Genomic DNA, 24064 nt, shown 5'->3' with positions numbered 1-24064 from the left:
AAAGCACTGAAATTTTATGGCTTTTTAACTGTATTCGATAAAAGCATGTTGGTCATATTAGTATTGCTAGTATAAAGAAATATGCATATATGTAGTATGCACGTGTGTAGGTGCTTCGTATATGCATGGTCGCATTGAGTAATATCTACAGTCGTCTGAATGTGAAAGAAACATCATTTTTATATGAGATCACCTTAAATAAACCAACTTGCAACGATGGTACCCGCCAAAACACGAGTTAATTGACCATTTTGAAACAAGTAGACAGGACGAAAGGGGATAATAAATAAGTTTTGCACTCCTCTGGCTCCACCCTTTGGTTAATCGATGTCAGGACAAATAATTTCATAAACATTCGTGCGGATTCAGGTATTTCTAGAAGTACAGAATCGTTACCCTTTACGCTGTTTAGTAAAACTGAAAAAACGTATTTGTCGCTGTGGCCGGATATAGTAGCCACGCAGCTCATTAGGACCACTAGGATTCTGATTCTTTCACCAGTCTTTGGCGCACTGGTGAATATCAAAAACTAGGAATGACAGTAGCCAAAGATGCATCAGTTTAAAGCACCGATTTAAGTCCCTCTTGTGAGGCCACGAAATCAGAACCCAAGCAAGCCCAAAACCCACATGAGCTAATAGCTAATATTCAGACTTTATTCATTATAAGACGATGCACGATACGAAGCTCCATTCAGCACCCTAGTGCAATGGCGCTCCGGCAGTGCGGCTCCAGCGCGGCGCACATGTGACGTCACCCATAGCAACCGCAGTGGTCCCGGCCGTAAAAGCGCAGACACTGGTCGCGCGCGTTCCTTTCGCGAGCTGCAGATCCCGTCTCCAATCGCAGCGGTCCTTCGGCGCAGCCGTCGGCAGCGGTTTATTATTTTTCTTTCCCCCTTCCCCGAGGAGTGAAAAAATGTCCAAATCAGAGCAAATCCTTATTCTGGATCCGCCTAGCGATCTGCGATTTAAAGGTAAGGGAGATGCACCGCCGCTTACTGTGGGTGCAGGGACTTATTCGGGGCCTAGCTGTAACGCTGCACTCAGGATCGTGGAGGGGGGGGTGTAATACTCACACCCTCTTCGTTGCTTCTTGTAAAGCCTCCGACGCCATTTTGACAGAGGTAAAGGGGGTTTGCGTGGTTCCAGACGGACTGCCGCTCGACTGGCCGGGACCACGTGCTTAAGGAGGTGCGGCGGGGGGAGTTTCCTTCACTGTGCCCCCCTGTACCCCCGGGTTTGAGCTCTCCCATCCAGCCGGAGCAGCACTGTGCAGGAACTTGGCGTTCCGCTGATGTGTCACTGGGCCCGTATGCCTCATGATTGTGTCGGATCGTAAAGGCAGCTAATTCCTCTTGGTACCACGTTGCAGTTGGTAGTTTGGGTCTTTAACTAGTTGTCCATGTACATCCTGGCGGGTTATTCTTCTGTAGCGAGATCACTGTCCGTTAAAGAGGAACAACTTTTGTAACAATGTGAGGTCGATTTGGGAGTTTCGTCTCTCTACATATCAACCCTGTCCAATTAATAACCCACCCGATCCCCCAAAAAGTCCGCTGGGTGGGTTCACTCTGTCACTGTTTTATTCAGTGCTTATCCTTGCTTCATTAAACTTCAAAGGATGGACACCGAAGCTTGTGAAATACCCATGCAACATTAAACATACGTGGCAAAGAAATTGTAGCTGATTACGACTGATCCTTATAAAGTAACAGTTGCTAAATGTGGAAGAATGCCTTTTAGTTTCGTTTGTTAGCTCTAGTGTTTGTCTAGATCCTTGTTTACTAAGAGCTGTCACATAATTGAAAATTCTAGCGCAAGCTCCGGGTCCCTGTTAAACCTCTTATCTGCTACAAGTACGCAATAACTGGTGCTGGTTCAAAGGTTGCCATTAACGAGACGGCTGGCTTTATTTGTTACCCTGTACACTTGGAACCAGTATGTGGGATGAAGGGCACTGTGATCGGGTCGTGGTGAACGGTGAGCAGGTCATGTGATCGCCCAGGTCACACGTGACACCGTGGGACCGCGTGTGCCGTTTGTCCTCCGTCACTTGTGGCCGATCCTGCTGTTTACCGTGCCGGTTGGATGGATGGGGTTGTGTTTCTCTTGGGCAGGCAAGCGATGTAGGCCTTGGGGGTGGGTGGGGGACAGTGCATGGTGGGGGGTGCATGGAGGACGGGAGTCGCGCATGAATCTGAATGCTCTTCTGTTTTTATGTAGCGTCGAGTTTTTCACCTTAACCTCATACTATGATACTGTTGAGCAACAGTAGTTGTCCTGTCGAATGAACAGGTGAAATAAAATGCACGTATGCACTGCACTTACGTTTCCTGCCATCAGTTAAATAAAACCAAAGGGCGGTTTAAGTGCCTGAAATAAAATACTACTCGAATTTATTGCGCTGTTGACCTTATTCGATCCACAGATAAAATTTAAGAAGTCCACACTTTCAAAGGCAGCGCCGTTTTTAAGCATGTTGTTTTTTTCCACTGGAGTATTTTGATATGGCCAGTTAAATGTACGGTGAATGGAAGAGCTTTTAATTAATACTGTCAGGATCCCTTCTGTACTGACACTTTCTCCTTTCCCCCAGACAAAACACAGTAGGGATTTTGCTGGGATTGACATATCACCTACAGCCAGGCTTAGTATCTGTGGAATGCAGTTATAACACCAAATAACCTCAAGGTCTGGGAGAGGTGGCGTAGTTGGAGTATTATGGTCTTGCCTGTCGTTTGCGTTGACGTCCCCCTTAAAAGCAATGCTTTGCTGTACACTGCCGCCACTCGTGAACATAAAATAATCTCTTACACTGACATTTCGTGTTGGGCTTCATTCTTCCGAAGTGAGTTACAATGCCTTCGATTTTACAAGCACCTATAATTAGATGAGTCGGGGAGCTCGCTCTAGTTTGGCTTCAGCGCTATTCCTGGGACTTGACCCAACAACCTGTGGGGTACATGCGCAGTCCCTTCCCTGGTGGATTGGCCATAAATTTTTTTTCTTGATTGCATATGTAGTGCGCCGATATGGAAATTTTCACTGATATGAAACTTCTGAGTCTTCTGAGTCAGGCTGCAGTCAGAATCAGATCAGAATCAGATTTATTGGCTAAATTAGAATCAGATTTATTGGCATATTAATTCACACAAGGAATTTGGTGTCTCTCAAGTTAGACGATATACAACCAAAACATATTTACAGACAATACACAATATTCAAGCCATATATAGATTAAATACACAATAAGTAATATACAATAATGCACGACAACAGTGATGCACCTGATGTGGGAATGCAGTGTTTGTAGATGTGAGGCAGGGTATAAAGACCAGTAGCTGCGGCATAGCAGATGATGCAGGTCAGCTATTTATGAGGGTGATGGCATGAGGAAAGAAACTGCTCCTGTGTTGAGTAGTTTTGATGTACAGGGTAATGTCTGCTGGTGGGGAGGAGCTGAAAAAGCATGTGTCCAGGTTGTGAAGAATTTGTAATAATATTCCCCGCCCATTTTCTGGTTCTTGAATGCCTTGTTTCCACCAATGCAGTACCGGAGCCAGTGCCAGACATTTTACCAATCTGGAACTGGTTCCTTGCATTTCCACTAGAAAAAACTGGTCCTGGGCAAGAAGAAAAACAACTCCAGCATGGCACCACAGAACAGCTGGTCTCAGAGTTTGGAACCGTAATGTCAGTGAGAGTAGGACGGGGTATCGCGTTCAAACCTTTCACACACCCAGAAAATTCATTCTTTGTCCAATATAGTTTTGTCTGATATTGCCGGTGTGGTAAGTGAAACGACTTGTAACATTATTTTCTGTAGAAAACGAAAGATCAATTTGCTGTCCAGATTTAATAATAAATTATAAAAAAATCATAGGTTAGACCAATAAAACCATGGCGGACAGCAAAGTTTTTAGCAAACTCTTTTTTTGTGTGTGATCCTCAAAAGGACAGTGGTAAAACAGTGAGTGAGAACAAATTACACACATATACAGACAGGGAACCTTTAAGGAGACAAAAGGGGATACAGGCAGTAGAGACAGAGCGCAACAAGTCTTACTCTGAAAACTTTTTTTTTTTTTCGGTTCCGCAGTTAGTAAAAACTTAAAATCCAAAACTGATCAAAATAAGTCTAAAAACTGACTACATATTAACCTTTACTCTCACTTCTGCCTGTGTAATATTTGGGTTCTATTCCTTTTTTGAAACCGGTGGAAATGCGGGCAGGTTCTCAAATGGCACCAAGGGAGATCCAGCCCAGCACTGGCTCCGTGTTGGTGGAAATGATGCAGAAGAGAACAAGTTTTATCTTCTGCTCTGCTTACTGTTCTCTGCCGTCTGTTCAAGCCCTGATTTGTGGCAACAACTTTCTGAGCAGTGTGTGGCAGGCCATAGTTCCTCAGTTGCAGCAGAAAGTACATCGTCTGTGGGTCCTTTTTGAGGATGGAGTTGATATTGGTCTTGAACTTCAGGTCTTCGGAAATGGTGGTTTCCAGAATTCTGAAGGTCTCCACAGTTGACACAGTGCTGTTGAATATTGTGAGGGGGGGGCAGTGCTGTGGGGTTTAACATTTCAGAGAAATATCGAACATGATTTTTTTCTTTTTTTGCAGTTTCAAATCCAGCACATTTATTAAACACATGGATATGCCTCACTTATGCAGATTACTGACTGACTGGTGTCACAATACGCATCTCATTCAATTTTTAACCGTACTTATAATCTGCTTACCAAATTGTGAGTGCAAGTAAACATCTGTATAGTACCGAAAAGACAGCATCTGGAGAAATTTTCACGCCAGTCACCTTAAGCCCTGGTGATTATTGCGCATGTGCTCATATCTTGATTATATCGTTATATGTTATATTGAGCAGCCCTAATAAACACCCCTCCCGTAGTGGTGGATAACGTTCCATGATTGCATTGTCATATTAGGGACAGTTTTCAATCACAAACTATATTTAATGTTTCAGTTTAAAGTCAGAGTCACATTACTTGCATATAGACACTGATACTTTAAAAAATATGAAAGTATGCAGAGGCTTAAAAAGTCCCTCAGCCCCAAAGATATACAGTTATCACATATCAAGTAGCAAAGTAGACAGTGAATGTCTGAAAACGTATGTTCTATGATCAGCAGGTGTAACAATACAAGAACAATAAACTGGATAAATATTTGAGCAGTACTGCTTTTAATTTCTATAATCTTACATCGTGTGAAATTTATTCAGTGCATTGTACAGCTTGTTGCTCTAACAACATTCATGTGGCAGAAGTTGGCTTGCATTGCTGTTGATTACAGATCTCTTTTTGAATATAATCCAAACATGATTTCGTTCTGAAGAACCACCAATTCTTAATGTCAGTTTAGGGTGTGGATTCGCCAGCCTCACATGCGTCTCGCTCTGATCATGCCGCCCGAATCCCACGCCACCCTGGAGACACCGAAAATATCCTCTGCTTGATCGGGGGCATCGCTCCAGCTTCTTAGTCACGTGGGTCGGCTTAATTTCTCTGTCCTGATAATCCTGCAAAAATCTCAGCCGTCTGGGTGTGTCTTTGGGCCAGCCGAATTCTGTGTCTGTGTCTGTGTCTGTGTCTGTGTCTGTGTCTGTGTGTGTGTGTGTGTGTGTGTGTGTGTGTGTGTGTGTGTGTGTGTGTGTGGAGCCCATTCACAGCTGTACTCCTTTGGCTAGCAGAATGATCATGTCACTGTTGGGCCCTTCAACAAGGCCCATAATCCCAAAAACCTTCTCCAGCGGCGCTGGATACATGGCTTCCCTGCACTCTAACCCCAAGACTTGCTTTCAACTCTTTGTATGTCTCTATCTCAACGGAGCAGAAGAATGGCCGAAAAATTCCTATGTACCTGCAAGTGGCTAAAAAAATCATGGATGAAGTTGCTTGTGACGTTACTTTTCTTAAGTACCGCTAGCCTGCTAGCCTGTGGCTAACAGCACCACTGTGGCGCCCAGCAGCTTGCGACCTTGGGGTCTCCATAGGTGGGGTTCTGATTCCGATACCGTCTGGTAGCCGTGCTTCCCGTCTTTGTCGACCCCGTATCCTGTTTCTGCAACCCGACATCCTGAGCTCTGCATCCTGGTGAAGCAAGGCGTGGTGTTTTTTTTTTTTTGTTTTTTTCTGAGCAGGGTAGGCCTGTATGCAGCAAATGCTCCATGTATTGGGGAGCCGCTGACGGTGTGGATGGCGCTGTGGCCGCGGAGATGGATGCCCACTGCCCGCCTGTATAAATGAATCCCCAGTAGTGGCTGGGTAGCAATGCAGACAGAGTGATCCTGCATTCTAATCCTGATCCTGGCAGGGATACTGTTCTGCTGCCGTCCTCTCTCCGCGTTCCCACGCTGCGGCTTTCCCGTCAGCCCCCTTCCTCCTAGGCTCTCCCTTGTTTGTCTTGTGGGCGGTGTTGTGTGTTGAGACGCATTCAAGTATGTTTGGTTTTCTGACTCGCTGGCGCTGCCTGCTGGTCACAGCAGGATGAACTGATCGCGGGGGGTACTCTGATAGCCGTGGGAGCGAGGAGGGCAGATGCATTGTGGGAAGACGGTCACTGTTTCCTCATTTCCTGTGCTTCCCCTTCCTGAAAGCTGGGGACCACATCGGACGATAAGGTGTGGTCCGTTTTATATTTTTTCCCCAGGAAATGCCCAAAAATATCCTAATGGGACACTTAACAGCTCGTATAATATAATAGTGTCCTGATTAGGGTCCCGTGGGATATGTAGTGCTGGGTTGGGTTGTAGGAATAACAATAAATATGAAATTTTGAGAGGTCAGAGTTGGGCTTGAGATAATGAAGAGAGCTTAAAGGTCAGTAAACAGACACGTGTAATGATTTATTAAGGGTGGAATAGGAAAAAAAGTGAAGGGGCTGATATTCAGAAAACTGACACCTTCAGTGCAACGAGATCATAGTGATCATAGTGGTGAATAAGGTGTTTATAAAAGAGCATGTAGCAAAAGGCGTTGTAATGGTAAAGGGCAATGTGGTCTCCTCTCACATCAGGGCCCTTCACGGATGTGGTGACCACAAACCTCCGGCTGAAGAATCCCTCAGACCGAAAAGTATGCTTCAAGGTAAAGACCACGGCTCCGCGCAGGTACTGCGTGCGTCCAAACAGCGGCGTCATCGAACCCGGCACTTCCATGACTGTGTCTGGTAAGCAGCATTAATATAAAGCTTAAAATATTAAAGGAATTTACACTGAAGATAGCCTTAAGCTGTTGTGGGTGGGATTATCATGTGCAGCCAATCACTGGCTGTTTTAGTTCCCTTCCCATTGGCTCCTTCATCAACTGCCCTTACTGGTTCCTGTTAGATTATTCAGGCATTGATTGGATGTTGTGCTGTAATCCCTCCCACTTGGGGTTTTTCCACCACTCCCCTTATCCCAGCAGTTGATCCTCGTTTTACAGTGGTTCGCCTTGTGATGTCTTCCTGAACTGGTGATATGCTGTACAATGCATTCTGCTGATGCTGGGAAATGGCGGCATCTACATAGCCACACTTACAATCTCTATAGCAAGCAGAAACATCTCATACAGTGTAACAATGCATCATACAGTGTAACAATGCATCATACAGTGTAACAATGCATCATACAGTCTTTTTTTTTTCTACATTTAAGCAAACTTTTACCTATTAACTGACAGTAGTTATTCGTTTACTTGCTTGTTTATCATATCATATTCATATTCGACTTGTGTTTAACTTACAATACTTTCATCGGAAGGAAAGCCCATCATAAGTTGAGGAGCACCTGTGTTCTGCGCTAATTTTGAAAAAATAATTAACCAATCAGCCTGCTCATGTCATTTCTTAAATGTATGTTTTCCCCTCCTTGCCCAGTGATGCTGCAGCCATTCGACTATGATCCCAATGAGAAAAGTAAACACAAATTTATGGTACAGACAATTTTTGCGCCACCCGGTGTTTCAGACTTGGAAGCCGTGGTAAGATGTTTTTTCCCCCTTCATTGATAATCCGCTGGCCTCAAAACTCCTTTTTTTTGCAGTTTTGTTAATTGCACACATACTTAAAAGCAGAATTCTGGCTGAACGCAGTTTAATTTAAAATTTATGTGGTTGGTTCCAGTAAAAATGCATGTGCCCTTATGATGTCAGAAGGCGTTGCTATGGTCTCAGTAGCTGGTTGCTATGCATAGCCTGCCATTCATAATGGAAACGTTTATTTTGGTTGGTTGGTTTTATGACATGATCTTATGCGGAATAGCTGTATGTCATCAGTTAGTCCAGAAATGAATTTTCAGATGACTTTTAAAGTAACTGAAATATTCATAACCTGCTTCCTGTTTTAGAAGTCTGTGCAGTCACACTTAGGACCTGAAAATGAGAAGTTATAACTGAAATTCTAACTTTAATAATCTCATTAGCAGTCCACTTTAATATATTGCATGCTTTTGCTTGTCTTTTTGTAGAGTTAATATTAAGTTACATTCGTAAATATTATTTAGCCTTTTATAAACTGTGTATGTCTTAAAAGGAGCGTCCTCTGGTGGTTTATTAGAGGATGTATGTTTAGATGATTGTTGGGTTGGCCCTAAACAACATGCCTGATCCCCCCCCCCCCTACCCCGCAGTGGAGGGATGCAAAACCCGATGACCTCATGGACTCCAAGCTGCGATGCGTCTTTGAACTGCCTTCGGAGAATGAAAGATCAGTGAGTGACCCTTGGTCTCGCTATTATGCCGTCGCTGTCTAACGAAAGACGCACATCTCCAAAATTCCATTATTTCAGGAGTGAGGAAAAAAAAACACTTTTTCTCAGAAACCACTATAGAAAATAAACCTAAAACAATGTCATGACACCCTTCCCACCACTAATGGAAACCTATCTTTATACAGCTGTCGGTGAACAGTTTGATGTTTAAATGGGTTTACATGAATACATGAATTGTTGTCAGCGAGATAAATATGCCAGAGTCGGCAAGATGCAAAATAATCTCGCATAATACTCACAATTCACAATGATGTTAATTATGTAGCTTGTCAACGTTACATTGTTAAAATCAGCAATATTGAACAAACAACCATCATGAATACAAATATTAACTAGTACAAACAAATGCTAGTTAAAAAGTTAACTTCATAAAACATTTCATTGGTCAATTAGCTGTCAAACGCCATCAGTAGACAGAGGACAATGTGCATATGTCATATATGGCAAAAAGTCACAATCTTCAAACAGTGGGTTTTCGTTGGATATCACCAATATGTAAATATATTGGTTTTGGTTAATGGTATCTACTGCTCTTCCCAGGAATGTCCACCTGCAGCTGCAAACTAGCCATTGTCGTGCCACATGATTCAAATGTTAAAGTACTGTGTGATGCTCAAGTCAAAGTAGAATCAAATTTCACCACATGGGGGCACTGTAGTACTCCAGTGCATGTAAACACTGCCCTTTTCCTTACTCTGACTTATCGGCATTTTTATATATAACTGATGCTTCACTGGATTATTTTTATAGATATCCCCCCCGGGGAGAACTAGTCAGGCAGGTTCTTCAAAGGAAATCTTCTTGAAGGGGGAGGGGCCTATTCAGTCAGCTGACTGCCTGGATGACGTGTAGCACGACGCCAAAGTTCTTATCTGTTTCACTGTTTTTAGAGCGACACAGACTCCAGTAAATCCGCCCCCATGCTGAACTTGTCCAAAGTGGACGGCCCCTTTCTACCACAGTCCATGGGCAAGCCAGGCAGCCTGGCCCTGGACGACACAGAGACGAAGAAGCTGGTGGAGGAGTGCAGGAGGCTCCAGTTGGAGGCTGTCAGGCTGGACAACGAGAACCGGCAGCTCAAGGTGCTTCAGAATGCCAGCCAGCTTTCATTTGGGCGGGACTTTCCGTGTGCGCGGTCATTGATTGGCTATGCGTCACTGGATGAGTTCATTCTGTAGCACAGTGACTGGCGGGTAGGATTGCCTCACACTTCCATCCCACCTCTGTGTGAATCTCTCCTGGGCACAGGGATGGCACAGACTTCCTTCAGGTTCTCCTGTATTTTAGCAGAGTGGCTGAGTTGCCCGTTGTGGGTATGTGCCCCACAGTAGAGGGCAAGCTAACAATTTCATGTGAGCTCACAGCCCTTGCATTGTTAGTGCAGTTCTGTCCTTGTTGAGCTACAGGAGCTAAAGCTGCCTTTGCTTAACAGGATGACTTGTTGAAGTATTTGGCACAAAGCCGCAACGTTACTATCCAAACAAGTATAATTCCCTTAATTAAATGGAGTCTTCTATGCTATCCACTTCTTTTGATTAAGCAATAACCATGTCCTAGGGCAGTGTTTCCCATCCCAGTCCACATTTTTGCTCCCTCCCAGCCCCAAACACACCCTTGTTGGGTATTGGCTAGGACCTGGGAGGGAGCAAAAATTAGCAAACACTGCCTTAGGGGACAATAAATTAGCACAGGTTAAGATACATGCTAATGGTTTTTGGCTGAGGTGTTAATCCACTGTGTTGATTGGCCTGCCTCTCCTCCCCCCTCCCCAGGATGATGGCTTGAGGATGCGTAAGGCCCCCAGGTCGGACAGTGCCATCCCGAGCTCAGCCATCCTGGCAGGCAGAGACCACGGCTCCAGCTCTCTTCCGTCCCTGCTCGTTGTCATCGCCGCCATCTTCATCGGGTTCTTCCTGGGGAAGTTCATCTTGTAGTGTGGTGGAATGGGGTTTGGGGTGGCGCCTCTCTGTGCCTGGGGTGGGGGGAGGTCGGGGAGTCGAAATCATGTGCTTTCTGTTGACCTGCCGCGTCACAGGTCGGCCATAGCGTCACCTGCAGTATGCGATGTACGATATCCTGGGCAGACCTTGGCTTTTAACGGTGTCTCACGCGGTTGGCATGCACGCAGACTGGAAATGGACGGCGCTCCTTTAAGGCGAGCGGAGGTGGAGGGAGATGAGTGCTTGGGGCTCATTAATGAGGAAGAACAAGAAATGCTACATTTCCAGGGTGTAGGTACCTGAGGTTATGGGACCTTTGTTTAAAGACTCAAAGAATCATGCTGTCTTTCTCTCTCTGCTTTTAAAATGACTTGAATGGAAAAATACACGTCTTGTAGATGTTGTTTTAATTCTTTAAAGAAAATCAAACACGCATACAAACACTTTGCTACCTGTTGCTAAATTGCCTGAGAAATTTGTCAATCTTGAGTAATTTTTTTTGGGTGGGGTATTTGAGGTTTGGTTGGGGGTACACAGTGTGATTTTCCCCAATGTATATTTGTCCAGTATTTTCCTATTTCTGCTGACTCCAACTAAAACATTTGGGTTATTATTATTATTATTATTATTATTATTATTATTATGTACTTTTTTCCCTCTACAAATCATGTATCCCTCATGAGGCAAATGTCAACTGAATTAAAGTCTTAATTCTTACAATCCTCTCCCATGGTATTTAACAAAAATAAAAAAAAAATCTTTAACATTATTTTATAACAACCTTGTTTGTCTTTATTATGCATGTATTTTTTCTTTTTCCAATAAAGAATGTAGTAAAGTTAATATGGAAGCTTAAATTGAAACCGAAGGAGTGAAGAAGGATTCCATTTAAACTAATAATAATCATAGAGGGGCCAAAAGTCCTCTAGGATCCTGCACTCTGGTCACTCCACCTAGTGGTTGGAGGTCAAAACGCAACTCACTAAATGTAATTTCTGCTGCTCCTAAAGGTTTCTAACACTTCTCTCCCTTGCCGTAACAGACTAATTAAAGCAAGTACTTTTAATCATGAAGATATTCTGTTCTAAAATGCCATGTATTGCTTGTTTGCTTGAAATGTGCCTTTTATACAGAAAACATGGTCTTTACTGTGAAAACCGATGTCACCTATTCCCCAATTTGGTGACTCGTGATGTTTTGAGGTGACACTAAAGACTGCTTGTACTCAATGCCGCTCTTGTACTTCTGCTAGCTTGTATTCTGAAAGTGGCAGTAAATACTTTAATCTCTCCCCTGTTCTCTCTGATTTTAACGGCTGTACTTTTCAGGCTTCAAACCAGACTGCTCTGTTAACTTTCCAGAAGCGGCTGCCAGCACCAACCAACTGCCCCTTAAGAAGATCGAAAATGCGACTGCAAGATGTTTTCCATTGTTGGTTTATGGCAAGGCTGTCCCCCTCTGCCTCGTTATCAGCTGTAAGAATGTCTGCAGCCTGCCAATAAAACAGCCCCTCCCTCTAAAAAGTGTTTTGGCAGCTCGCAAAGACTTGCAGTACAGCAGCTACACTGCTTGTGCCTTAAAGGGATTTTGTTCCCTTGTAAAACATCGCTCTAAGCTCATAGGAGTTTTACTTGCACAAAAATGTTCTGAGGGCAGAACAAAATTATTGGTTCAGACAGATAACCAATCAGATTGTAGAGGATGTGGGTCCAAGCAAGTAGAAGAGGCAGGACCAAGACATCTGATTGGTTGTTATTTGCTTGGACTCACATCTTCTACAATCTGAATGGTTGAAACTCCCATGAGCTTTATCTAAGCTTAAACAGTGTGTCCCTGCTTAGGAGTACAAAGAATCTATACTCACTGTCCACTTTATTAGATACACCTGTTCAGCTGCTTGTTGAAGCACATGTGTAGTATCTGCTTCAAATATTTGGGGGCAGCGTGTGGTTCAGGGGGCTGAGCGTCTGTGCCTGTGACTGGAAGTTTGCTGGTTCGAGCCCCAGCCACAGCAGGTCTGTCACCTCTGAGAGCCCTTGATCAAAGACCCATAACTTCCAGCTTCATGGGCATCGCTATGGGTGGTTGCCCTTCACTGCCAAGCTTGCTCTCACTTACATATGTGCCTGTGAGTTATGGGTGGTTGCCCTTCACTGCCAAGCTTGCTCTCACTTACATATGTGCCTGTGAGTTATGGCAAGCAAGATGGGGTAGGCACACGATAACTTCCCCACAGGGGTCAATAAAGTATCATCATTTCACCTATTTAATATATCATGTCAGCAGCACTATCCTGATACAGGTCAGGACCTTCAGTTAATGTTCACATCAAACACCAGACTGGGGAAGAAAGGTGATCTAAGTCACTTTGCACATGGCATGGTTGTTGGTGTCAGACATGCTGGAATGATAACTTATGAAACTGCTGATCTACTGGGATTTTTCATGCACAACCATCTCTAGGGTTTACAAAGAACTGTCTGAAAAAGAAACAACATCCAGTGAGTGGCGTTTCTCCGGTCCGCTACGGATGGGAAGCTGAGGCTGCAGTGGGCACTGGCTCACCGGAACTGGACAACGAAAGATTAGGAAAACGTTGCCTGGCCAAACGAGTCTTGATTTTTACTGTGACATTCAAATATTAGGTTTAGAATTTGGTATAAGCAAAATGACAGTGTAGATCCATCCTGCCTTGTATCAACAATTCAGGCTGCTGGTGGTGTAATGGTGTGCGGGGTATTTTCTTGGCACACTTTGGGCCCCTTAGTGCCCACTGAGCATCGTTTAAATGCCACCGTCTACCTGAGTATGGTTGCTGACCATGTCCATCCCTTTATGACCACAGTGTATCCAGCTTCTAATGGCTACTTCCTGCAGGATAACACACAATGTCACAAAGCTCATATCATCTCAGACTGGTTTCTTTAACATGACAGTGAGCTCACTGTACTCAAATAGCCTCCACAGTCATCAGACCTCAATCCAGCAGAGCACCTATGGGATGTGGTGGAACGGGAGATTTGCATCATCAAGGTGCAGCCGACAAATCTGCAGCAGCTGCTTGATGCTGTCATGTCAACGTGGACCAAAGTCTCTGAGGAATGTTCAGGCACCTTGTTGAATCTATGTCATGAAGAATGAAGGCAGTTCTGAAGGCAAAAGGGAGGTCCAACCCAGTACTAGCAAGGCGTACCTAATAAAGTGGCCAGTCAGTGTAAGTTCTTGTAGTAAATTATTTGATCATGCAAAATAGGTAAGCTTTCGCTTACTAGTTATAAAATTGTCTATAACTGACCATGTTCTCTTTGGGGAATCGCTGTTCTTGCAGTGAGTTTCTGGTCTCTGGTGGAGAAGGGGCACATTTAGCAGGTCTAGGAGCTCGATGTTTTTTTCCACGTTTTTGTTTTGCCTGCACTGCACTGTAACCCCCCCCCAACACCATGACCAGGTTTTTTGCCTGTTGTGTTTGCCCCTGTGCTGTGCCTGACGCCGCCCGTTTTTGTCTTTGCTCCCCCCCCACCCCCAGCCGTGTTAAATCCCATCTTTATTCTCCACCATAAGTACAGTCTTTGTTTCTTCCTCTGACCCCTAAGTGACATGGTTTGGTTAGCCGTGTCGTCCAGGCCGAGCCTATTGCCCTGCTTCACAGCCATTCTGGGGAGTACAGATACTACAGAAATACTGGACTGTGAGTAGGGATTTGGGTTTCTAAACAACTAATTTCTTTCAATTTTCTAAGGTCAGAACAGGGAAAACAACTATGAGTACCCCCCCCCCCCCCCCCAAATAACTAATGAACAAGAAACCGGTGCATTGTGGGATGCGAACGACATGCCAGCACATTTTCCCTTTCAGCCTGCGTCCTGCTGTATGTTTCTCCTCACGGTCACTGGGAGGTGTATAAACCACGGGATCATATGAGTTTCCTGCTTCGGGGATAGTTCTAGCTGTAGCTGCCTGGATTTCCTGTCCTGAACGTATGTGAGTATGAAGCATATCCATCTATATAAGTGTAAATGTTCGTGTACGTTTGGTCCTCTTCGATCAACATGGCTGTAGGGTGAGGAGGGTGACAAGTAGGGTCACAGCCACGTTTGCCAGGCCAAGCCACTGCCCACTGCCCCCGCTGCGTCTTGGGACCTGGTCCCCAGCCTCTCTGTGGCCCCCTGGGCTGCTGGCCCTACACCGGACCAGGGGCTCCTGATAGGAGGTGGCTCTTTTCTGGGGCGTGTCTGGGCTGGAACCGTCACCGGGCCGCTGGCCGTTGTAGAGGAGGAAGCGTCCGCGGGCATCCTGCTCCATGCGGAAGAGCTCGTACTCGGTGTGGGGCAGCCGGATGCCCAGCGCTACGCAGCCGTTTGTCGCCGTGACGTCCTGCTCCACGCCCAGCTGCCAGGAGCCCTGTTCGCCGCACTCGTTCCCATCAAAGATGTTCAGGAGGGACACCGTGAACAGCTCCATGGGTGTCACCCTCATGTGGTTCACTGCGTAGATAGAAACATTGTTCACTGACACGCTACAGTGTGATTCAAAAGACATGGCACAGCTGGGGCACACACTGAAACAGTCACTACACTAATTAAATAAATGTGTTCCTTATCTAGCAGATGCTGAAGCAGCATGTTCTAGTAACCAGTCAACTAGCTACGATCTTCTCTTGATAGCAATTTGTTTAGTTTTTAACTCTATGAGTTTGCTACTTACTTAGTAGCTAAATATATTTTGAACTATTGGCCACAAACAGTCACTTCACTAAATATTAAATAAACATGTTCCTTATTTAGGAGACGCTGAAGCAGCATGTTCTGCTAACAGCCACAAAGCTGTATAGATCTTTTGACTGTACATGCTAGCTGTTTACTTTTTAGCTATAGTACTTTTTAGTAAATGACAAGCGCACTCCTAGATTGAGGTCCACGCTAACGACACATTAACTTAAAAATTTAACCAAGAAAACAACCTCTCTGTGCATGCAGCTTTGGGCTCCTGCGAGGTCCTTGTTACAGCTCGTTTGATAGCTTGGTGATTAAGGAAGAAATGAGTCCCAGCTGTCGTCATTTGGGAGCAAGCCTACGAGCTCCCATCGTTCCACTAAAAATACTCAATGGGGGCGTACCTTTGAAGACAAACTCAGTGCCCCCCATGACCTTCTCCGACTGCAAACCATGGGTATAGCGTCCCCTGGCGTAGAGGCTGAAGGTGGGCTGCTCACATCCAGGGTCCATGTAGTGGTAGTAGTAGCCCTCCCAGGTGTGGTTGTTGTCATGGAAGATGAAATGGCGTTTGAGGAAGAGGCCCTGCGGCCGTACCTCGCAGCGCAGGCTCGCCCACTGGCCCTGTAGCGCCACCGCCAGGTCGGCTCGTGGCGGCAGCACGGGCGGCCGCAACTCCCCCGACCGCGCAATGATGCGGCATGCCACGCAGGCCTGCTCGTGGTTCTGCAGCCGACATAAAGACGGGAATCTCAACCCACAGGGAAAAGGGGGGGATCCCTGCATATTCATCCTACTACTTTTCGTCCACAACTACTCCCCCCCCCCCCCTCCCCATCCAAACATGGTACTACCCACCTCAGACATTGCCTCATGTGTACACAATAAACATGGTGTACACAATAAAGAGGGAAAATTCAGGATAATAATAATAATGATATGACAGATGAGATGCGACAAATGATTGATCTTGTATCAGAAAAATAAAGAAAAAAAATCTGACTGGAAAAGCCCAATGTACCCTTTCCACTTCTGGGTGAGATAGAGAGACAGACAACTTGCTATTGGTTTACAGGCACAGCCCTGGGAGCAGGCCATCCAATCAGTTTCTGATAAGCTGATATGTGTACCAGTGCAGAATCCGCCAAATGGGTATCCTAAACAGGCTAAGTGCTTTGTTAGCCTATTCAGCGGTGAAATGGTTCCTTTGAAAATATTTGGCATAAATCCATCTTCCAACCACTTATCCTGCTTTGGGAGGGGGGGGGGGGCTTACAGCCTATCCCATCCCAGGCAGCACCGGGCATAAGGCTGGGGTCCACCCAGGATAGGATGTCAGTCTATCACAGTCTAAGTCAAAAGGCCCGAATCAGAAATTCGGACTAAAGATCACAGGTTGCAACCAAACTGCAGCCTTTTAAAAACTGATTTTGTCTCAACTGCTGATCTTTGTCAGTCCCTCATTTTCCTGAAGTCTCTGGTGGCGAGTATTAAAAGCGTCGCACAGCATTTCCCAAACGTCCGACACCATACATGGAAAATAGCACGGAAAACTCAGTACGACTTAAATACACCAGCAGGGCTGATCGCACAACAGATAAATTAATAGTTAGACGAAAAAATGAAAATGAGGGAATGAAAAAGGTAGGTCAGATGGACAACAGTCTGCAGGTCTCTCTGCAAAACAGCATTCAAGCATCAGGCAACATAATCTTACTGCTAAAAGCATGTAATTACTCTGTAATTCATACATAAAAATTCAATTTATGCTCATAAAATTAAAGGAGGCCTTATTTGAAGACATTTGAAAGATAATTAGAGCATCATAATTTAGCATGATAAATATGAACATGTTTAATTATTGGTCAATTGGGATATAAACATACATAAGAATTTAGGTGGCTGTGCTATTATACACTGTTGGACTAATGTATAATTTCTGCCTATGGCACAACATAACATTGGAAAAGAAACAGCCAATCACATCTCTCAGAATGTCACATGTCGTGACAAGAGCATCCCAACACTGCGATGTAATCAGCTCTCCATTTGCAATCCAAACTCACTCGCTTCCACACTACTGAACTGAATTCAATGAGCGTTATTCACAAAAAACCACCGTACATACAGGAACTTCACAGCAGAAGTCCAGCACAAATACACATTTATTGATTAAAGATAGCTTATTTACTTTAAAGGTAGTTTAGGCTGAAAACCAGGACAGTGTTTAATGAGGCTAACATGAAAATCTAGGCTGGTAGATTCAGTGTTTTTTTCTGAGCTAACAAGTTAGACACACAATTTAACCCAGAGTGTGTTGCATAATACAAAACTTAGTTTCAATATTTAAAAATACCTTTCCCTCATCTTTCTTAAAAAGTCTGATGTACAGTGTTTCACAAATCTAACATGAAAGTTTGATATTTGCGATTGGACTAATAAAAGAATGATCGCCATGGTGAAAATAACTCTATAAATTCCATTAAGTTGTAACAATACAAGCGGAATCTTGACCGCAGAGTCTGTTCCATGACAATTTCTGTTTTCTTAATCTTCTTCATTAAATGTTTTAAGCATTGTTACAGCTCCCGAAAGAGACATTTAAGTTACCATCACAGTAATTCTGGGGTCTGGTCACTAAGGCAACATTTATATGAAATTTATATGAATTACTCACGGATCTACTCACTCAAATACTGTAGCAGATTTGGTGTAGTGTCAGTCAACCAGCTCATAGTGGTTTAATTTTAATTAGAATTCGTTGACTCCACATCAGTCCCGCCACTTAAATTTGGCAAAATCAAAGTAACGAAGAGCATATTGTAATTATGGAGCAGACAAAAGCATCTCTGTGCCTTTAAACAAGTATCTGGTTGGAAGTGAAATACCCAAGAGCCACGTGTCTGATCTTCCTCCAAAGTTCACTAGCATTTTAAAACTGCCTTCATCCCACAAGCATTGGGTCACGTAAACTTGGGTTATGGACCTTGCTCAAGGGCTCAATGGAGATATGATTACAGGCCATGGGATTTGAATCTACAACCTTCTTGATATAAGAACAGGCACCTAACAAGTCTATCCTGGGAAAGTTGCAAAGGTTACTTCTTCTGTCCTAACCTACTATGATTTTACATTCATATAAGGCCTTGTACCTTGTGCTTCCTGGGATGGGCTCCAGGCTCACCTCAACCCTATAGATAAGCAGTTATGGAAGACGGACAGATGGATGGATGGATGGACGGATATATCGAGGCATTTTATGAGCTCTGACCTAAGAATAAGAAGGTTACCAGATCATCTGCCTGGTTAATCACGGTTGCCCATAACGTCAAGATGTTTCTTGCTGACCTTAGCGTTCTGAAGAGCTGCCTGGAAGCTAGAGGGTCGGTGATACATCCTCTGGGTGGGATCCGTATGCACGTCTCCCAGGAACAGCTGCTCCACCACATGGCCGTGGTGAAGGTACACCTTCTCCAAGCGCAGGAGCTGCAGCTCATTCATGGTGAGATTTAGACCAAGTGAGCAGTCACAGCCGGTCTGCTCATTCAACAGCTCGTAGCCCAAGCCGGGCTCCCAGGACCTCTGCGGACCCTGGCAGGTGCAGTTGAGGAGTTGGCCGAGCTGGTCTGCCGTCCTCTGGCTGTGGCACACAGCCTGGATGTGCTGGATCAGGTATTCGCCCTCGGTGGCACCACGGATGATCCAGGAGGCCTGCCGCAGCTGTATTTTGCCACGGATCACCAGCGTGTAAACCGGGGACGTGCAGTGATTGTCTCTGTAGTAAAACTGACGGGCCTCGAAACTACCATTCCGGTAGAACTTGTAGGATCTGGTGATGAATTCTGGGCCTGGTCTCACTTCACAGCTATGAAAACAACCAGATACATTTTCCCTGGTTTCACAGCTTTAATTTCCTTCAAACACCTTTTACGGCAATTAATTTACACAACTAAAACTCAAACAAAATCAGCATTATTCAGGGTTTTTGCTGTTGTTCTTAAACCACTATAGGTTCTGAGTTACTCTGAAGTTAAGAAGTGTAACTGAATCTAACACAGCTTGTCCACACTTGGCAGCTATAAAAGATAAACAAAACAAAACACATATTCGTGTTACTTAGTTACTATATAAAGCACTGTGAATACGTATCAGGCAGCCAAAAAAATGTTTAAGGCTATTTATCCAGGGAGTAGTCATATATTTGCTCTAAAATACATCACAACATTAGAACATATGCAAATTAATCGAAGTACAGCCATTTCTTCAGTTCTCCCAAAAATGTACTGATATCTTATTGGATGGCTAGAACACAGCTTCAGTTCACAAACCTCTCCTCAGGGGCACCTCAGCCATTCCATGTGTTTGTTAATTTTCACCACCAGCTCATTAAATAATTAACTTAATTAGTTAAATAACTCGGGGGGTGACACAGTGGTTAGCACTGTTGCCTGTGGGACCAGGGTTTGAGTCTCCACCATGGCTCCATGTGTGTGGAGTGTGTATGTTCTCTGTCGTCATGTGGTTTCCTTCAGGTACTCTGCCCCCACCCCCCACACACACAGTCCAAAAACATGCTGAGGTTTATTGGACTTACCAAATTGTCCATAGGTGTGCCTGTGTTAGCAAACGGTGTGTGTGTGTCCCCTGTTATGAGTTGGCACCCAATTCTGGGTTGTTCCCTGCCTTGTGCCTGTAGCTTAAAGGATAGTCCCCAAATCCCCGTGACCCTGAACAGGACAAGCAGTAGCAGAAAATGGATGGATTCACTGAGGTGTTGATTGGCTACTGGTGTGCTACTGGTCAAGTCACAAAATACATGGATGTATTAATGAACACTTTATTAATCCCTGTGGGGGAAATTGTTTTTACGCCTCCCTCAACTTGCTCTTTTATTGGACAGTGGTTGAAAATACTGGGATTATTTTAAAGTGGTTTTGAAATGGCTGATCTGACATTTTGATGGATATAAAATTAGATGTGACATCAACACGAAAATCATTTAAACATTACTTTCTTTGACTGCCTAACACTTTTGCGAAATACTGTATTTTCTGCACTTGTTATTTCAGATCAATTGTGCTTCCTATCTTCTCTAAGTGCACAACCTAAAATGGAAGCTTACCTTGTAGACACCCAATGGCCCTCAATGTTGGAAGGCAAATGCACAATGACCCGCGCCCCATTACGGAGGTCACTGAGCAAGCGGTGACACTGCGATTCCTTATATTGCTGCCCCATGTGACTCGCCATGGAAACCGCCTGAGAGCTGTTGTCGCCGTGCTGGGAGCCTTCGCCCAGACCTGTGCGAATAACCCCAAAAGACAAGAACAATCTGAATATCACCACGCAGAGAAATCATATTGTACCGAATGGTGACGGAGATTCCAGCCATCAAGCACCTGGTTATGCTCAAAGTTTGGTGACCAAGTTTGGTTACCATTCTCAGTTATCATGCTAACAAGCCAAAGGTCAAGCGCACATAACCTGTAACCTTTCCCTCTAATGTACGCCTCTTTGGATAAAAGTGTCATATAAAAGTAATGTAATGCATAGAAGAAGATGGTCTTTGGTGCCCTATGTGTGCACAGCTACAAAGGGGCTGATTTACTCCTGGGGGCCTTATTATTCCTTTGGGGGTGGCGTGTGGTCCAGCGAGTTAAGGCACTGTGACCAGAAGTTTGCCTGATCAAATCCCAGGATTGGCAAAGTGATTATATCATAGCCAGAGACAGGTTGACCCTGCCTTCTCCATTGTAAATCATTTTGGATATAAGTGTCTGCTAATTGAATAAATGTATGTAATATTCGGATAGATGAGAGGCCTTTATTTAAGTTAATGTTTTAATTTAAATGTAAATATTTATATATATTTTGAGACAAAACCTTCTTCATTTGCAATCCAGACCTCCAGCCCCTGAGACACGCAGGGTGTCCTGCTCTTATCCTCTCCCCTGTGGTTCCATGATTGAATCAGGACCTCATTGAAAGAGAGATCTAGAGTCTGGTCAAGGTCAGAGTTCTCTACCCGCAATTTAAACCCTTCAAATATCTTGGTCACAAATCCAAATCCTCGACTCCGTATACCTTTGGCCACAAAGCTAACCAGCTGAGCACAAAACTGAATCCAGCTTTACAGTCTGTCTCCACCAAAAAAAGAAAAAACCCACCCGTCACCCCCTCTGTAAATCACAAAAAGAGACATATGGAAATTCAAGATTTTAAACCACTACAAACGTTAACCTTTGGCATGTACCCCATAGTGAGGTAACTCTGGTTCCGGGATCACAGACAGACGTGATTCAAAACAGACTCAAACCCCAAAGACGCTCAAGTCTGAGTCACCAACACAGCTAAATGTAACAATCCATTCTACCAATTTTCATAACTATCTTAAGATAACATTTGCTTTCCAACCTACTTTTGCTTTTTATTCTGGTAAATGGGAAGTTTGTAAAATAAATTGTACGCATTTTTTCCCCCTCTAAAATCCCATTAATATCCATGTTTCCATCTATTCAGAAGACTCAAGATGAACCTTTTATCAATAAGACATATTCATAAATAATTGCAGAATACAACGTCGTGATGTAGTTACCTTTGGTTTGAGGTGTAATTTTATTCCAATTTAGCACAAAAAAGTAACCAATTAACAATTTAGGATTTACTACCGTTTGGGGAAATCTGCATCGAGGACGGTACGGTCCTCAAACATGCTATAGAAAGTGTAGTAAAGATCAGCCCTAATTCATTTTAAGTTAAAGCCAAGATGCGGCTCCAGTGCAGCTTCCTCCCTGCTGACGGCGGGCAGCTGCGGCTTGTCAGTCGCTCTTTCCCATCTCGCCCCATCTGCTCCGCTGCCTCATTTTTATTGCCTTCTTATTCGGGATGTTCTACAGACTATTCGGAAAACACTTTTTTTTTTTTTACTTAGGCCAAAGGAAACAAGGAATGAGATTTGTGCTGTGCTGTGTTTATCGGGGGAAATGTAAGCGATTAGCGCAAAGATTTGGTTTGGACATGCCCTTCCCTTGCTCGAAACAGTAATAGAAACTAATAATGTCATTATTTACAATGAAAATATTACCGCTTCAGAAATAAAAGCGACGTGTGCTGGGGCTTATTTTTCCTTCTCAATCACTTCATGCCACCATCATTCATTATCATTTTAAAACAGTTAATCAGCAGTCTCCACATTTATGGGGATGTCACTGATTTGTAGGAATATAAGCCGAATTGAAGTAAAAGTTGTAAAGTAGGTTTTTACGAGTTTGTAAAGCATACCCCGGGTCCCAGGGCTTCGCGGGCGCGATTTTAAGGTCCCCTGGAAGTACAGAAAAAGCGTGGGATCCCGCTTAAGAAAATAATAAATGGTCGTATATTTATTTAACTAAGAGTGATCGTTACATCAGAATAACAACCGCAGTCATTTTATATCTATTTTCATGCAATTCCTGATTTTCTTCTTTGCACCGAGGATGTGATTTGTTGGTGTTTTTTTATGATAAAGTATTTAAAAGTGCATAAACTCACTGTTATGAGTAGATGTTACTCACCGATAAGTACAAGCAAAATGATGGCATGACTCGCTCTGAAGATGCAGGATAACATTTCAGGTGTATTTTCTTTATCACTTCCCATGTCTCTTGAGATTTCGTTTCAATTAAAGTTTCGACAAATTATGCCAAAGTAAAGTATATTCGGATAGCGGAAAACAAAATGAAAATAAAATAAAATGCACAAGCGTCCTTGCTCAAAACATAAAAGTCAGTCGCGCTGCTGCATCACTTGCCCAAACACTTGCCATCAATACATCCAGAGGCACTGTTGGAAAGAGACGCACAATTCACAACTGCCTCCTTACAGAAAGCGTCCCCACAGCCCAAGCCATAACTCCAAGCGTTTAACAAAAGCCATCTTGTCCTTGTATAATAAAGAATAAGAGCGGCTGCGGTACTGATGTGGGGACGCAGCTGAATGCTTTTGTTCCGCTGCTGAAGGGGTGCAAGGGGCGCTTGGGGTTCAATTGCACCCCCTACTGTTGTGATGGAAACACTGCAGTTTTCAAATGTTGTAAAAACGTCTTTGGAAAATCCCCGAACACATTGAAAATTGTGTATTTCAACGCTTTCTTATATTCTTTAATTGACGATGGATTTGTTACTTATGATTACATATTGGGATATTGGATAATACTACTAGATAATAACCTATCACATCATACAGACCAAGGATGACAGTGGTCATTAGGGATGAGTGTAACTACAAACTTTTCACTACATATAGATGCAAGTATTTTATAAAGTAATATTATTAATGCCAGTTCTAAATGGCTCAGTCAAGGTGAGCGGCTCAGTCAAGGCGAACCCTTCAGTGAAGGCGAGCGCCTCAGTCAAGGCGAGCGGCTCAGTCAAGGCGAACCCTTCAGTCAAGGTGAGCGCCTCAGTCAAGGCGAGCGGCTCAGTCAAGGCGAGCGGCTCAGTCAAGGCGAACCCTTCAGTCAAGGAGAGCGGCTCAGTCAAGGCAAACCCTTCAGTCAAGGCGAGCGCCTCAGTCAAGGCGAGCGGCTCAGTCAAGGCGAACCCTTCAGTCAAGGAGAGCGGCTCAGTCAAGGCAAACCCTTCAGTCAAGGCGAGCGCCTCAGTCA

The 24064-nt window shown here is 44.1% G+C and overlaps 2 protein-coding genes across 2 annotated transcripts; one reads left to right on the top strand and one right to left on the bottom strand.

Moving 5' to 3' along the window:
* The first annotated feature begins 765 nt into the window (after window positions 1-765).
* Window positions 766-11477, top strand: LOC111850113 (vesicle-associated membrane protein-associated protein A-like). Its single transcript, XM_023823672.2, has 6 exons — window positions 766-976; window positions 7034-7186; window positions 7877-7980; window positions 8628-8708; window positions 9659-9850; window positions 10541-11477. Exons 1-6 carry the CDS (start codon window positions 919-921, stop codon window positions 10700-10702), a joined length of 750 nt encoding a protein of 249 aa, XP_023679440.1. The 5' UTR covers window positions 766-918; the 3' UTR covers window positions 10703-11477.
* On the bottom strand, window positions 9004-23413 carry LOC111850112 (protein APCDD1-like). The gene is made up of 5 exons (XM_023823671.2): window positions 22974-23413; window positions 20543-20720; window positions 18769-19285; window positions 15825-16146; window positions 9004-15192 (listed from the first exon to the last, which is right to left on the bottom strand). The coding sequence occupies exons 1-5, from the start codon at window positions 23056-23058 to the stop codon at window positions 14753-14755; spliced, it is 1542 nt and encodes a 513-aa protein (XP_023679439.2). The 5' UTR covers window positions 23059-23413; the 3' UTR covers window positions 9004-14752.
* Between the last annotated feature and the right edge of the window lie 651 nt (window positions 23414-24064).

Source organism: Paramormyrops kingsleyae, chromosome 1, assembly GCF_048594095.1.
Source record: "Paramormyrops kingsleyae isolate MSU_618 chromosome 1, PKINGS_0.4, whole genome shotgun sequence".
NCBI lineage: Eukaryota > Metazoa > Chordata > Actinopteri > Osteoglossiformes > Mormyridae > Paramormyrops > Paramormyrops kingsleyae.
Note: the sequence above shows the minus strand (reverse complement) of the source record. Positions and strands in the feature narration are given on the sequence as shown.

Excerpts from the sequence above, each read along its gene's own strand:
- LOC111850113 (XM_023823672.2), top strand. The coding sequence starts at position 919 with ATGTCCAAATCAGAGCAAATCCTTATTCTGGATCCGCCTAGCGATCTG. Across the intron at positions 7,981-8,627 it reads TTTCAGACTTGGAAGCCGTG|TGGAGGGATGCAAAACCCGA; the intron begins GTAAGATGTTTT and ends CCTACCCCGCAG. Across the intron at positions 8,709-9,658 it reads CTTCGGAGAATGAAAGATCA|AGCGACACAGACTCCAGTAA; the intron begins GTGAGTGACCCT and ends CACTGTTTTTAG.
- LOC111850112 (XM_023823671.2), bottom strand. The coding sequence starts at position 23,058 with ATGGGAAGTGATAAAGAAAATACACCTGAAATGTTATCCTGCATCTTC. Across the intron at positions 20,721-22,973 it reads CATTTTGCTTGTACTTATCG|GTCTGGGCGAAGGCTCCCAG; the intron begins GTGAGTAACATC and ends TTATTCGCACAG. Across the intron at positions 19,286-20,542 it reads GGCCATTGGGTGTCTACAAG|CTGTGAAGTGAGACCAGGCC; the intron begins GTAAGCTTCCAT and ends TTGTTTTCATAG.